Source organism: Cyphomyrmex costatus, unplaced genomic scaffold (assembly GCF_001594065.2).
Source record: "Cyphomyrmex costatus isolate MS0001 unplaced genomic scaffold, Ccosl1.0 scaffold97, whole genome shotgun sequence".
NCBI lineage: Eukaryota > Metazoa > Arthropoda > Insecta > Hymenoptera > Formicidae > Cyphomyrmex > Cyphomyrmex costatus.
Genome location: NW_017280561.1, coordinates 2025101 through 2040895, shown reverse-complemented (window position 1 = coordinate 2040895; position 15795 = coordinate 2025101). Strand labels below are relative to the sequence as shown.

Here is a 15795-nt window from a genome sequence, read left to right as displayed (position 1 = left end):
CGTGTATCAAGGGAGGCACGTCTTAAAAACAAGACATTCGTACTCACAAGACAAGAAAAAGCAAAGTAATATATATATATGTATACATCTCTCTTAGCCACGTATGAACAAAGAATGAATATTTTTCTCGTCGATATATATTTGTCTATGTAATAATCTATAAATATGTATATCGTAATAAAACGGCGTGAGCAGCACATGCGTCTGGCACGTGTCTAGCCACGCCGTCGCAGTTGTCAATTGTCGCACTATACAATCACTAAATCTTAAGGTAGCTTTTGTAACTCAGGCGACGTCGCTGTGCGAAGACGGGGAAACGCACACTTCCTAGACGGACGTATACAGACGCGAGTGCATACCTACACGTGTAATCGTTCGAGTTCCCTATCGCAAAGCACGATGCGGTATTGTCGTTTGAATTGGCGCGCAAATAATTATATCGATTAAAAAAAGGACTGATGAATTATTCGATGTATTTCATCCGTCTGCTCGTGTACGTAATTGACTGCACACCGATCGTCTATATTTTCTACGCGAGAAATTCTACAGTTCTTGCTCTACAAAATATATATCTCAATACAATCAATGACGTAAGAGAGAGGAGTGAATATATTTAACAATTTATAGATTTATTCATTAAAAGATTCATTTCTAAAGATTCTTATTAAGGAGATTTTGATAAACAAGATTGTCCTTAAACGATCCTTAAAATAACGATAGTGTGAAAATATTTTTTTGAAAATAACAGATTCTCTAAGAGATGCGATTTAGTCGCGAGAAAACATTTACTTATTAATTAATCATATATTATTATAATTAAAGACATAATTAATCGCGAGACCAAACGAAAAATTGATAAAAAACATAACGAATAAATTCATGAAAAAGGATACGTCGTGAATTGCGAAAAAAAAAATTGCAGAATAATTAATTAATTAATCGTCGTACCTTTTTAAAGGAGGAAGAGAGACAGAGAAACAAAGAACGTCAGGACATATCGTTTACGATCATTTATTTATCTTTTACATATCCTAAATATGTAGATATCAACTGATATGATCGATGTAAACATTTGTACAAAAAAACATAAAATTTCTAGATAAAACAAACTTCTTCAAAAATACAGAAGTCATAATAATATCATGAGAAAATTCTCGTGAAGTTATTTGTTACTTATAGTAAGTTCATTTTCAAGTTAAGTGTGCATGATGTCTTATGAAAATGAATTATAATTAAGTCATTATGATATCATAGGACATCATTATAACGTTATTAATCATTTAAGGAAATTCTAAAACGACGAACTTGATCGAACTTGGTCGTTAAAACGGATTTTTTAAAGCCTGTTCTACAATGTGCTTTTTGTAGTCTTGTATTTCTTGTTTTTTACATCTTATATCTTTTATCTCTTATTCCGTTTTCCGTTTTCTGTCGCCCGAGATGAAAGAAAATAATAAACTTTGGAAGAAATAAAAAAATACATGTAAAAAATACTATCTCAAACTTTAAATTCTAATAAAACATTACGTACATTTTTTGCTTTATATCCTGCACATGCATTTTATAGGTTATGTACATTCAGAACATAATACTTTTTCATTTCTCTTATAAGCTTCAAAATTTGGAGGTTTCGTTATATATTTTTATTATAAATTATTGAAATAGTGGAGAGACGACTTTTTGTTCAGTTATATACTTGAAGTCATTTAAAGTTTGTTCGCATATATTCCGACATGCTTTAATATTTAAATTAATCCTATCATATAGCTTCTACTTACTCTAACGAGTTTGCAGAGCGTTATATACGTAATGATTTATTTAGAATTAAGATCTGAGATTTTGTATTTCTTGCCACGTATTTTTTGTTTCTTCCAAAGTTAATAATTTTCATCTCGGGCGATCAGAAAGCAAAAAATGGGATACATAACCAGAAACTAATAGGAACACGTTAAAGTATACACATGACGCAAATAAATCTTTATATATGTAAAGAAATATACACTCAACGTGGTAATAGGAAACTATAATTATTACCTCGCGTTTTCCTACAGATTTATTTTTCTCATAATTATTCGCGACTTTGTTTCTTTGATTCTAGAGGATATTTCTTATTGTACATAGAATAAAACGAAGAAAAAAAATAAAAAGTACAAAATGCGTATTTTGTTTACAAATGACTCGAGCATCTCCTTAAAAGTGAACCTTATAAGTGACAAATATACAATATAAAATCACGATTAAAGTTACTCTAATCGTGGTAAAATGTTCTTATCTGTATTTTACTAGAGATTGGAATTCTCTAAAATATAGGCATTCTCTTCTTCTCTCCTTTTTTGTTTCTTAAAATATTCTTACTTATTTCCTGGTCTCGAGTAGAATTCCATTATACCCACCAATTTAAAAACCAACTTGGAAGTGAACAAAATGGGCAGTCTCGGTGCCTTCGATGGATGTTCATTCTCGTAGCCCTCGACATTTTTTCTTAGAAGTATACCACTTGTGAAATCAGCTTATGTACAAACGAATCTGATGTATACAATGCACGTGCCACGTGGTCGCGTTGCAGAGTTCTGGAGAAGAACGATCATCCCATCCCAGTGAAGGCCGCAGCACACACATTTGTATGGCGCATAAGAGAATTAACAAATCGTAATCCTTCTTCTCCTCCCACTTCACGGAAGAGAAGCATTTTGATTGGTTGATTCTCTTATACGTCATGCAAAAGTGTGTGCTACGGCTATAAGAAATTACAATAGAATCGATATCGAATTGACGTCGATTCGAAATCGAAATCATCAAATCGACGTCGATTCCATTGTCATTTCTCACTGGGATGCACAAGAGTGCAGCCACGGAAGGGGAATAAAGGATTAGAAATAAGAAATTTCAACCTATCGAAATATATATATACTATACCAAATGTATTCGATTTTTGATAGGTTGAAATTTCTTATTGCTTAGGCCCTGCGCACAATGAAGGAAATATTAGGGAATATACAGGAATAAATATTAAGATTTCTATCAGACACCACAGTTACACCGGAATACACGGTTTCTGATAAGTTGAAATTTTAATATTTCTTAAGGGGATCCTAAAGCCTCCTGTATTACCGACTAAATCGTATAATTTTTGTATCGTAAATACTTTTTTGTCATTCACAGAGATTCGAAAATCCTTTTACAGAATTAAAGTACACGCATTAATACGTGTCTGTGAGGTAGAATCTATGCTGAAAACGATAAAAAATTTCAAAATTGAGTTCTTCTTTACCATTTTTTGGTCCAATATGGCGCTCCAGAGCTGTCACGTCGTTGCACGTCGTAATAACATTTGTTTTATGGGCTTTCTACAATAAGCCGTAAGTCACAAATCATAAGTCATAAGCTAGAAATGGACCAATCACAGTCGTCAATTTTTAGTTTCTTACTTCCGATTTATGACTTATGGCTTATTGTAGAAGGCCCACATGCTCTGCTCTGATTGGTTAGTTTCCAACATTCAACCGTAATCTCAATCGCAATAGAGCGCGCAACCCGTAGTGTGATTACGGCTCAAGATCTCCTTTACCTATTGAGAAATGACAATAAGTTGAAACCTTTTATTTTCTGTTCCTGTTGCCTGTGCTTTTTATTGTGTTTAACACCATAGAATTTACACCGGGCACTTGATCTGTGTATTACCTAATAACTTCCTATTAACAAATTAATAAAAAAGAAATAAGGACTCGTTATATAAAAATAAACAAAATGATGTCAAAGGCGATTAAAGAGTCAAAAAGAATTTTCGTTAAACAATAAAATATATAATTAGTCATTTTCAATATGAAATTAAAACATTACTTAATTAATACTAAATCGCCTACAAATATTTAACTATATATAATAATAAAATAAAAATAAAAATATGTATTAAAATATATAAAAATATAAAAAACGTTACAGTTTCGGCTCTCGGATTGAGCCCTCTTCAGGCATTAAAATTCGGCGGACAAAATTTATCGTTAAAAAATCGTGCAGTTTCCATTATGATCTTGTGAACTTTCTATTAAATTATTTTAATTTTAGCAATAGGTGCATTCAATACGACGACCATTTATTGAGCGCTCAATGAGATCTTGTATTTATTTGATTTATATTTTTGGATCTAACGGAATATGCCAATCACATGCAAGAGCTCACCGAGCGCTTAGTATAAGCGATTGTCGTACTAAATGCATCTAGTAGTCGGTTCGTATCGTTCGCAATTTTTGCACTCAATATCTTCGCTTTCTCTCTTTTTTTTCAAAGCCCAAATTTATATCTATCTCATTTCAAGTTCAAAAATTTTTGGAGATTTTAAACAACGCCAACAGACCTAATGATATATCATGCGAATTATGGAATACCCTCTTTGACACACAAATTCGCACGAGAATATGAAGGCTATTTGCAGTCAAAGGAACGGGGAAAAACAGAGAATAAGAAATTCAACGAATCAGAAACGATGCAGTACGGAACAGACAATTTCTGATAGGTTGAAATTCTATTATCTATTTTCGTTCTTATTCTTTGTCCCTATCTCTTAATTGTACTTCAGCTTTATAGTGCACGTACAAACGCGCAGTCAAAACGATAATAAGTATGCACTCGAGTGAACTGACTTAAAACTTGATCGCACGCAATTGCTCATTACATCGAGTTTCTATCGAAAACAAAAGATGAATGCAAACAAAAGTCCATTCCCTTTTTGCAGCTCTTTGTTATAGACTTTCTAGACGCGAATTTGCGAGGCGATGCGATGGGCGAACGAAGGGACGAAATAAAATATACGGAAAGTTCAGCCACGGAGAACGGAACAGAAAACGCGGAAAATTGCACATTCTTGTTTTGGCCGTCTATTGACCCCCTTTTGATTTCTCTAGAGGCAGGTGCCGTATATCTAAAGAAAAATAAGATCATAATATATCTTTTTCTCTACAGAGAAAACGCGAAGAGTGAACATTTTTATGTATCATACACATACAAAAAAATTTTACTTTTCGAGTTTTCATCCTCTAAGGAAAAAGGGATTGACTCCCCTTCCCCTCGATTGATTCCGTCAACGAGAAAACATTTTAATCACATGTCATTTTGACGTGATAACTAAAAATCAGTATGACGAATTTGTAAGCCATTAAACATTCAGTAAAGCGCGGCCTCTCTAGACGATCAATATTATTATATAATATTTGATATTACACAGTATTTTCTGGCAAAAGAAAAAATCAGAGCGTAATTCTCGAATGTATAAGAGGAGATACAAAAATGAAGCTTTTAAGGTCTGGTTCCAAAGCAAGAATAATTAAAAAAAAAAATCTCGGTTCAATTTACTCTTCAACTTTTTTAACTCTGAGGTCCAATTTCGCAACTCATGATTAACTCTTAACCGAGGTTTAATTTATTCCTTATCTCGAGAAAGAGAGAGAGAATTCTAGAATTTTAATGCGCATCACGTGGCCTCGCAGTCGCACAAAGTAAACACTGATAGTACGTCATTTACGTATTACATCGAAGAGGTACACGAACAGTAGCATTATAGGTATATTTTGAAGAAAGAAAGTTCGTTTCTCAGACACACCCCGACTCTCGACAGCGACACTCGCCATTTTCTCCACCCGTCTTCGCAATCGTGGGACCGCGGATCGGAAAGTCGGACTAGCGCCGAATTCGTCGATCCTGGGCACGTATAAGACCATGTCACACTGTGCGTTATTGGACACTGAAGATTATTAACCGTTTAGAGGCTTTATTGAAGGTTGTGCTTGCAAGATATTATTTACCGCCGTTTCAAATTATTTTAAAGTCGAAACGAAATAGCCCCGTCCTATATTGAGCTTCCAGACTGTTTGTTTTAAATTGTTTACAGAGGGCATCAATAATACTGTACAAAATAATTTTACAATAATACCAAGTCCAGGAATCGCTTAAGAATTGTTGCGAATTAGAGATTAAAATTTAATCAGTCAAATATTTTTAACTTCAATCCATTTCATTTTTTAATTGGTTGAATTTTAATCTTCAATTTGCAATTATCTCAATTTTTAATACATAGTGTGACACGGGCTTTATGAAATTATTGGGAATGGATTTTGATCGAAATAGTTCAATTATGCCCTAGATTTCTATTGTGCCCTAATAGCAATTTATTAGTAATTACAATGATTAAAGGTTGGGATATAATGGGCCAGTAATGCACCAATAAATTGTGTTACCAAAATCTTTTCTGGGAAAAACAGTATAATTCCACTTGGAATCTATTTCCAATAGTTCCATAATACATGTCCTGTTTCTCGTCTGCAATTTCAAAATTTAAACAAAAAGAAAAAAAGTGAAAAAAAAACATTCGTGTGTGATTATTATTCTAACTAATGACGTAAGATTATACAAAGTTAAGTGTCCTTAACGTTAAGCACACCCCGACACATAAACATTTGGAGAAAGTAATGTACGACGGTATATCAGGAGACATCGAGGGCCTCCCCTTTTCTCCTTTCTACTTCCCCTCCGAATTCCATTCTTTCGCGTATTGAAATAGGCATACGAAATGGAGAAGAGATGTTGAAATGTGATTATTCTACGTACAATCGCGGACAATCACAGACAATCATTTACACGTATCAAGAATTATCGAGGTAATGGACGCACGACACGCATTTCATTCTGTTAGATAGAACCGCGTTTGGACGAGAAACTCTTTTATTCGCGTCTCAATGGAACGCGACGATCGGAGGAATGCTCGAATGACGACCGTATTTTTATTATTATAATTATTTTATATATTATATTTATTTATTACTTATAACTTAAATATATTGTGTATTTATTTGTGGTATATTTATATCAAATATTGTATATTATAGTTTCACAATTATTTCTCTAATTAAAGCAGTCATTACTTTTAAGTCGTACAATTAAAAAAATTTATTTGAAGAAATTAAAAACTCGATGTAAAGGTACATTTTTTTCTAATCTGCGCGATCAGGATAGTTGCCGATCATATTTTTTGCTCCTAAATATTTTTAATAAATGATTTTTTGATATTAATTCTATTCTATTTTTTATTTCTTGATTCGATTCGCTCCACTCGTCCTGCTCCACAATGCCCGGAGTCGGTCAACATCGCGCCAGCGACATACAATCAAATTAGTAAACACTCCGATGTTGATCGGCACTCGTAGCTCGTCCAAATGCACATTTCGAGAGGAGCAGCCGCGTACCTATCGATTTTATCGATCATCAGCATCACAACGCATAAACTGCTCCCGTGCAAAGGCGCGTTTATTTATCGAATCGTTTGTATAAACGGCCAAGTCAGTCCAGATGAATATTTAGAGGCACGCAATACAAAGTGCTATTTTAGGGAAACGAAAATCAACCCTCGCAGTTCGTACGGCCTAAAAAGCACGACCTAAAAAACACCGAATAAACGCGCCGTTACGGTACATTTACGGATGCTCCATTCGTTTCTGCACTTTCTCTTCGGATGCCTCTCTCACAAATTCCGTACTGGAGATACGATTCTCATTTATGGATTTCAAAAAATGACCTCGCTTCTGCTGTGGTAGATAGACTTCTACTAGAGTTGATTAAAGGTTTGTTCTTTTCAGCTGAACTTGTACCGTTCATTTTTCCTTTTTTCTTCCCTACGGAAAAAGAACGAGAGATCTGACACAAAAAAAATACAGCTAAAAAGAACAGGCCTAATATCTTTTCTTCATTCACTTTTTTGTACTTATAAGGCAAAAGGATTCTCGCTGTCTATTATTTGAGTTATTTAATTATAAGACGCTACGCGAGCCGGTGATTACGTAATTTCAACATGTTGATTCAATGTTGGAAAATTCGTTAAATTTAATATTTCACGTGTCAAACGGTCCACTCAAATCTTTGTGTTAACTTAACACAAAATGAATACGTGTTAAAAGATATAACAAATATATTTTAAAAAATAAGCACAAAAAGATAATGATGATTTGAAAATAAAAATCGTGGAAAACTTTTTTTTTTTTAATAGTAAAATTAATATTTAGGGGATATGTTAAATATTAAACATATAGTCTTACTACTAAAAAATATTGAATATCAATGTAATACAAAATATTTAAATGACATAATCATACGTGCAAGTTATATTAAATTAACACTCGAATATGTCAAAAATTCAACAAGGATTTGATGGGACCATTTCAAACACAATAATAAAATATATTTACTATGATAAATTGATGATGTGTAAAGAACGTGTTTCAGATTTCGAAATTTCCAATTTGAACTAAAAGTTTAATTGACTGATAGTTAGTTATTATAAAGTGACGATTTTTGAATATTTGAAAATGTAAAAATATCGACTCTTGTCTTTTGAAATCAATATTTTTACCTATTATATTATTAACATAGTCCCTTGAATTTTAAACTATCAAATTCAACGGAAAAAAATCAACTATGTGAGGAAAATTGTAAATTCAGACACTTTGGAATTATAGACAATAGTTATACAATTAAAGGAAAAGAATTTCTTAATCACGAAACACAAATACGAACTCTTTGAGATCGGTCATAGAATCGAGCACGTTCTGTATTGCATTTCGTAATTAGTGAGCGTAGAGGAAAAAAAAAAAAAAAAAAGAGTACCTCACGTAATTATTGCGCGTATCGTGCGATATCTAAGCATCCTGCACCTCAAAAATAAATCGATAGGATGTATAGAGATTAACATAAATGTGTACGAAAATATTTTTCAACGTAATTCGTCAGACATTTTGGATGTATGTTATGCTCGGGAACACTTTGCATAGATGAACCGATCCTAAAGAGGCTAACTTTTGCAGTATACTACTTATTTGTACTAATTCGATCGAACTTTATTCCATTCTCGCTTCTCTCCTCGAAATCGGTTACGCGCAGATCAATATTTATTGGCGCGTTTCCTAAATAGCGAATCTCTATTAATGTCAGTATAGAGATTCTGTCGTGTAGTAAAAGTATTCGTCACCGGCGAGTAAAGTGCTCAACCGAATAATCCCCGTCAAGATTATGTGTTCAGAAGTTCTACGATACTCTTTACGACGTCGTTAGAGATAAGATAGAATTCAGAGGTCTATATTCAGAGAATAATACAATCCTTCTACCAATTATATATACATACAATTATAAATGTATATTTCATGTATTCGTTTTTAAAAATACAGTAAAATTACCGTTGTATGGATATAATGTGGAAACTTTGCACCCAACATGTCCGTTCAAATCTTTTCCATCTGTATGTAGTTGCCGAACCCGTTAATTACAGCTTCATTGTGCAATAAGATTATATTTAAAATATTTATTATTTTATTGTCACATCTAAAAAAATATAAAAATATATAAAAATAATATCTTATGCATGTGAGAGAAATATATATTGCAATATATAATATATATTTAGCATAATTATAAGTTTCCTAATTAGAAAATTATTAATGCATTTAGGGATAATACATGGATTATATCAGATAATTATCCCTCATACAGAGGGATAGCTATCTAATATAATTCATGTTATGGATCTATTATAACAAATATAAGAATATATGCACTTACAATATTATTGTCCTCATTATTATGATAAAATTAATTCTTTTTGGCTAACATAAATGTGATAAATTTATATGTGGTATGATTTGCTTCTGACATTCCAAAGCAGAAGAATTTCACGTCCTAATTTTCCATTCTTAACTTCAAGTTATTTGTAATAAATTATTAATTTTTTAAAAGCTTTAACTGATCAAAAGCTTTCTTTTGTGCAATATTGTGATACATTCTTACATATATTCTTGAGGAATATCTCGATTTTCGTATTTTGCTTTTAATAATTGCTTTTTCAGTAGATGTGAGAAAAGATAGAAGCTTTTGTATCGTAGGTGTTTTCTCATATTGCTTGGCTTGTTGTTTACATTGAAACAAAAGCAACTCCTTTGCAGTTAATTTTCGTTTCTGTCTCAACGTCTTTTTTCTATGATTTAACTTAATTGTTTCTGCCATTGAATTAGTTTGCTCAGTATTCTTGTCCAATATAATTTGTGGCTGGTCAAACAAACAGGATTTAATTTCTTCCGGAGTATCTTCAAATAATGTTATTTGAGGTATATCTGATACTTCCATCATATTTGAAATTTCTGTTTTTATAATCTCTGTTTTTAGAGTAACCGTTTCTTCTGTTGCAACCGATGTTTGTGGGTTTATTTTAATCATAATAGGTACACTAGAAGCTGGCTTATTCGGCAAGTTTAAGGAAGGTGCAACACCACGTTTCAACTTTCTTACTCTGAAGGTTACTAGATAGTCATTGTCGGCAAAATGCCGATAGCACACAGCACACTTGCTTATCTGCTCATCAGTCATATGTTGAATTTTCTCAGAATAAATCAGGCTTTTCCATTTCTGGAAGAGTGCTGGATTCTTAGGGATCTGGTGAGATGGGGCATCTCCACCTGAAGGACATCCTAAGACGCAACATGCCCTGCCCATTGCCTAAAACAAGATTACGTATTTATATCAATTAAGCATAACTTATTAACGTAGATATTGGTAAGTTAATAAGCATAACTTATTAACTTACCAATATCTCTTTAACTAGGTAATTAATTAGGTAAGTGACTTAAAGATATGCAATAGGTAGAATGCTTACAATACTCCCAGGAAGCTTCAATTTTATAGTTATATTTGTTATTAGTATATATATTATATTAGTAGTTTAATAATATCCTTATAAGATAAAAATAATAAACATTGAAATGTACTTTAACTGTACCTCTGAAGGTACATTCTTCTTCTTTGTTCAGAATAAAGTTTAAAAAGAACACTGGGGATACTATGATCATCTTACCTACCCACTTAGGCTTGGTTTTTCATTATCTTTTCATTATTGAATTCATAAACTATGTAAACTGTATTTTAAGTCATCTATGTAAACAATCTAATAATCATTGAAGCCTGTACTTTTTGTTGCATTAGGACTAAAACTTTTATTTCGCTTTTATTATTTTATTTATAAAGAAAACAATATTGGAATGTATGACATAATCTTACACAATCTGGGATTAGATTTAATCTGACAGTAACATATAAATTGTATTTTTCAATTGTAGTGAATCATTAAATGTATGATTTTGTGATGAGTTAACTTTAAAGTTACCACACAGCTACGAAATCATTTAGTGATGAATTACTGCTGGAAAAACAATTTATATATTTTTGTCAGATTAAGTGAGGTTAAGTTTAAACCATAAATTAATCAAAATATGAAAAATTGAGTCTTATGCCTATTTCCACCAATGTAGAATAACTTTAATCTCGGTTCAATTTGCTCGTCGTCTTTTCATAGTTGTAAAAATAAGAAAAAGATGAAGAGTAAGGTAAACCGAAATTATAAAGTTAATCTACGTTGGTGAAAACGGACAAAGTAAATATTTACTCACAATATCTCCACCATAAAAGTCATTCCGGTATTCTGCAGCATTCTTCGTGGATTCATCAAAATCGCTCGTACACTAGTGCCAGTACGTCCATTTTCGTGGAACTGTGTAGTTGCATACTGGCGTCACTGGCGATAAAGTTGTTAACACGATTTATATTAAATCCACTGATCTCGAAAAAAAAAAAAATTGTAATAGCAATATTAAATGTAAGGAAAATAGACTTGTTAATTGACATGCTTTCTAATTGAATTTTATAAGTAGCCAAGAAAGATTACGAAAACATTAAAGTGATAAAAAGAAATTAATAAAATTAAAAAAAATATTGAAAATTAATAAAATTAAAAATTAACATTCGAAGATACTCTCCGGTAGAATTTAAATCCTACTTGCATCAACTTTTAACGTAATTCTAATAATGTGCTGTGAGCTTATCGACAGAGTAAGAAAATGGGCGCCGCGTAGTTTCTAAACCGAGTAAGATGGAAACCGTTGGTACTCGGTTACTTTCGGAGAGGCAGCGGCAGGTGGCAGTAGCTGGGCACTGAAGAAAGTGAGAACGGCGCGAGAATCGGCCATCTTTTCTCGCGGCCAACCGGTGCCGGGTGCCGTCGCGTCCGTTATCGTTCGTGCGCACGCGTCGGCGGCACTCGAATCGTGCGAGAGGCTGCTACGCGAATATTTGAAAAGTGCGGTCGTAACGCGTACCGGAGCGTCGACGTTCTCGCGTTCGCTCGGATCGCCCGGTGGCCGCGTCTCGTCGCCTCGCGAGTGTGGCATGCGAGGTAGCGCGCTGGTAGCCGTTTACCCGCGTCACCCACCCACGGAAGATTATTATCGATGAGCCGCTGTGACGCCCCGGCGGAACGACGATGCAGCGAAGTGGTAAGTGAGAAGCGATGAGATGAGACGCGTCGTTCCCCGCGCGCACGGTCTCTCTCTCTCTCTCTCTCTCTTCTTATTTTTCCCCCTTCCGGACAGGTGAGAGAAAGACAACGGGAGACACACACGGCGCCGACCATTTTGGCAGCCGCCAATTTCGTCGTCAATACGGCGCAGCCGGTCGATACTCCGCGAACCGACCTAACCTACCAATTTAATCATTTAATAGTCACTCCCCCGCTGCCCCCCTCTCGCCCGACAGCTTGGATTAATTAGATCTCGTCAACGCTGTTTTTCTTTTTTCGCTCCCTTTCCGCATAGTGGCTGTAATTGCGGGACAAATTAAGGAGATCGGGTAATTTGGAGCACTAATCTCGCGCCGTCAGTCTGCCCGTCAGCCCGTCTCGTGTTTTGTTACCAAACGAGGAAGATAGAAGGTGAGGGAGAGAGTAAGAAAATCGAGTTTTTATTAATTGTTAATGTTTATCGATATACTGTCTTAATGTTATAAAATTGGACTTATTTTTGGTGCATGTATTTGTTCGCGATGTAGACAGTCGTTGATTTTAACAGGTGTCTTATTTTCGAGGGCCATCTTTGTATATGCTTTCCTTTTAGATGACACACTCGACACAAACGTTGTTCTACACTGAAAACAATTTTGGTCCAATGAATGATCATTAATCAATGTTCGACTTATTAATGTTATTTACATTAATTAACGTCCAATTTATTCATTGATACAATAACTGAATTCATTTATATAATTATATATTCATTCTTGCAATATATATATGTATAAATTCTAGTAATAGTTTTATAACCTAAGAGTTCATTGGACCAATTTTCATTAATTAAAGGAATACTTTATTGTATTTACGTACATTTTTGGTTCAGTGTATCCTTCTTAACATATTCAACGAATGATAAAGATAGAACGATGTTTGTGTCGAGTGTGTATTCTAAAAGGAAAGCATACTTTGTCACTCGAGTGATGCTAGTTATTATTCTCGGTGTCATTTGCCGCGAGTGATTTTTTCTTTTGGTTTTTACTGTAAACATAAATACCGCATTGAAGGTCTTCCTGTGAATTGGCATAACCATAACTTATTATCATGGAAAAATGATGAAAGAGAAAAATAAATCTGATCAGATAATTTTTGCAAAATTGTCAATTATCTGATTAATTTGTAATATGAAACAGAAACAATTCTTACTTAACGATCTTATGAATGAAATATTCTGAAAAAAGTAGGAAAATCACGACAATCCTAATCGGAATCTCGATATTTATTTAGTTATTTTATTTTATTTATTATTATTTAATTATTTTTTATCTAGAAATTCTTTTACACCGAGGAATGTTATTTCATTTTGAATTCCTGTTTCCACTAATATATGTATAATATATAGATTAACTTTAATTTCAGTTCTATATTTATCTTTTCTACAGATGTAAGAACTGGAAAGAATGAAGAGTACATTGAAAAAGTTGAAATTAATCTGTGTTGTTTAAAAACAAGCATATAAACATTTTAAAAATTCTAATTGATATATTCTGGAGATTCGAAGATTTTTGAAATGAAGTATTGTAATGGAGAATAATAAATATCTTAAATTCACGCTTTAAATGTAAGAGAAAAGAACCAGATTACTATTTTAAATATCTAATAGTTCCCATCAATGTAGACTAACTTTAATTTCTATTCAGCTGATTTACCTTTTTTTTAGTTCTCAGAATTATAGAAAAAGATAAATCAGTTGATTCGAGATTAAAGTTAATCTCGAGATTAATCTACATTAGTGGAAACAGGTTTAAACGTCTCGACATTATTCTGAAATTGGTTTCTGTTGTTCGTTTCCGTAGTCTGACCTCGCTTGTTCGTGTTCCAAATAGTTATTCACGCAATATACAACACGTCACCCGATTAGTTTCCCATTAAGATAAGATTGCCTGTTGTGTTGGTCCTGCATAGATAAAGCACTGCTATTTACACGGACGTCTGTTCCTGCAATCGATCGCGATGGAAAGGGGGGGTCTGACACAAAAGTTACATAGTTAATGTATTCAGGGCACGTCTTATGGAACTGTGCGGAATAGAATCCGATCGGAATTATTCCTTAGAAATTACAATTCAAGTCTAAGGAATAATCGAACATTTCCGATCGAATTACACACTGGATATCTAGAGAATAATTGATCCGCGATCATAATTCATTCCGAACAATTCGACAATACGTGGATTTAACACCAAAGATTTCAAATCCACACCACATTTTGGTAAATCCATACATTTTGTATATATCATTATTTCGATAGTCTAACAAAATTATTTTCAGATCTACATCTTGCTGTATTTTTAAATACTTCAGCAAAACCTTTTTTTTTTCGCAGCAGCTTCTGAAATATGGCGTTAGTTGTTACAATTACTATATATAAGATGAATAACGATTTTATGTTCGAACTGCATATTCATTTATTTTTTGTATTTAATAAACAGATGTCTCAGGAAATAAAAAGTATTGACAAAACTACAAAGTGTAAACGCGATAATGATAATATTTACGGTTCGCGCGTTTTACCGATGGAGACTCTCGAAAATAGATCTGCGAGGAATTCCGCAGGGTTAAAGAATCAATTCTCTTAATCGATTAAGGAGGAAGAATGCGAGAGGAGGAAAGTAGGAGAGCGATGGTGGAAGGAATGAAGGCAAGTGGGCGAGGATAGAAGAGAGCGCTTCTTCGTCGCACGTGAGAGAAGCTCCGAGCGATCGCGAATCGCCCGAGTCGATGTTGCCTTTAGTGCGATTCGCGTATCCGACACGCGAACACGCGATCGTATCTTCCGCATCCCATATCCAAGGATATTAACTTTATCGTACTGAAAACTCACGTGACTCACGATAAACACACGTTAATCAACGAGATACATCGGGATTGTGAACGTCGCAATTATCCGCGAAAATCTGTGAGAATCAAAAAAATCGGTTTGAATCGAGATAAATCAATCGAGTCGTCATTTTCTGTATTTGTATATTTTTAGATTTGCGGGTTCCTCGTTTTCTCGAATCGTTTAAACTCTCGAATCTATAGATGGACCGAATTGTATCTACATCTCCGTTTGAATTTCGATAACGGAGGTATTTCTGGAACGGTCAATTGTTCTTTCGAGATTACGTCTCTCAAACCGCACTTTTAACCTTTTTGTCAATGCAAAGGTTAAACTTGTATTAAATATTTATATATTTGTGCGACTTTTCTTCATTATAACGTTTCAAAAACCTCTGTACTCTTCGAACGACGAGGAACAGTTTTGCACAGACCTTATCTCGTTTTCACTTTTATATTTTTAGATGGAAACACGATAGTGGAAAAAGTGAAATTAAGCATGAAAATAATGGTTTTGTTAAAATATTTAAAACTTTAACTGTTACAATTCCGA

At 33.6% G+C, this 15795-nt stretch overlaps 2 protein-coding genes across 3 annotated transcripts in view; one reads left to right on the top strand and one right to left on the bottom strand.

The window, feature by feature from the left end:
* Nucleotides 1–9756: 9756 nt before the first annotated feature.
* Nucleotides 9757–11628, bottom strand: LOC108782051 (uncharacterized). The gene is made up of 2 exons (XM_018550202.1): nt 11475–11628; nt 9757–10527 (listed from the first exon to the last, which is right to left on the bottom strand). The coding sequence occupies exon 2, from the start codon at nt 10522–10524 to the stop codon at nt 9757–9759; it is 768 nt and encodes a 255-aa protein (XP_018405704.1). The 5' UTR covers nt 10525–10527; nt 11475–11628.
* Nucleotides 11629–11848: 220 nt separating this feature from the next.
* Nucleotides 11849–15795, top strand: part of pnut (septin 7-like protein pnut) — a 41836-nt gene continuing 37889 nt past the window's right edge. Inside the window, exon 1 of one of the 2 annotated variants that reach the window (XM_018550410.1) lies at nt 11849–12356. In XM_018550410.1, coding sequence (XP_018405912.1) covers nt 12344–12356 — 13 coding nt within the window. In that variant the 5' untranslated portion in view covers nt 11849–12343. Of the gene's footprint in view, nt 12357–12742; nt 12791–15795 lie in introns of those variants that run through there. The other variant, XM_018550411.1, reaches the window with a different exon arrangement.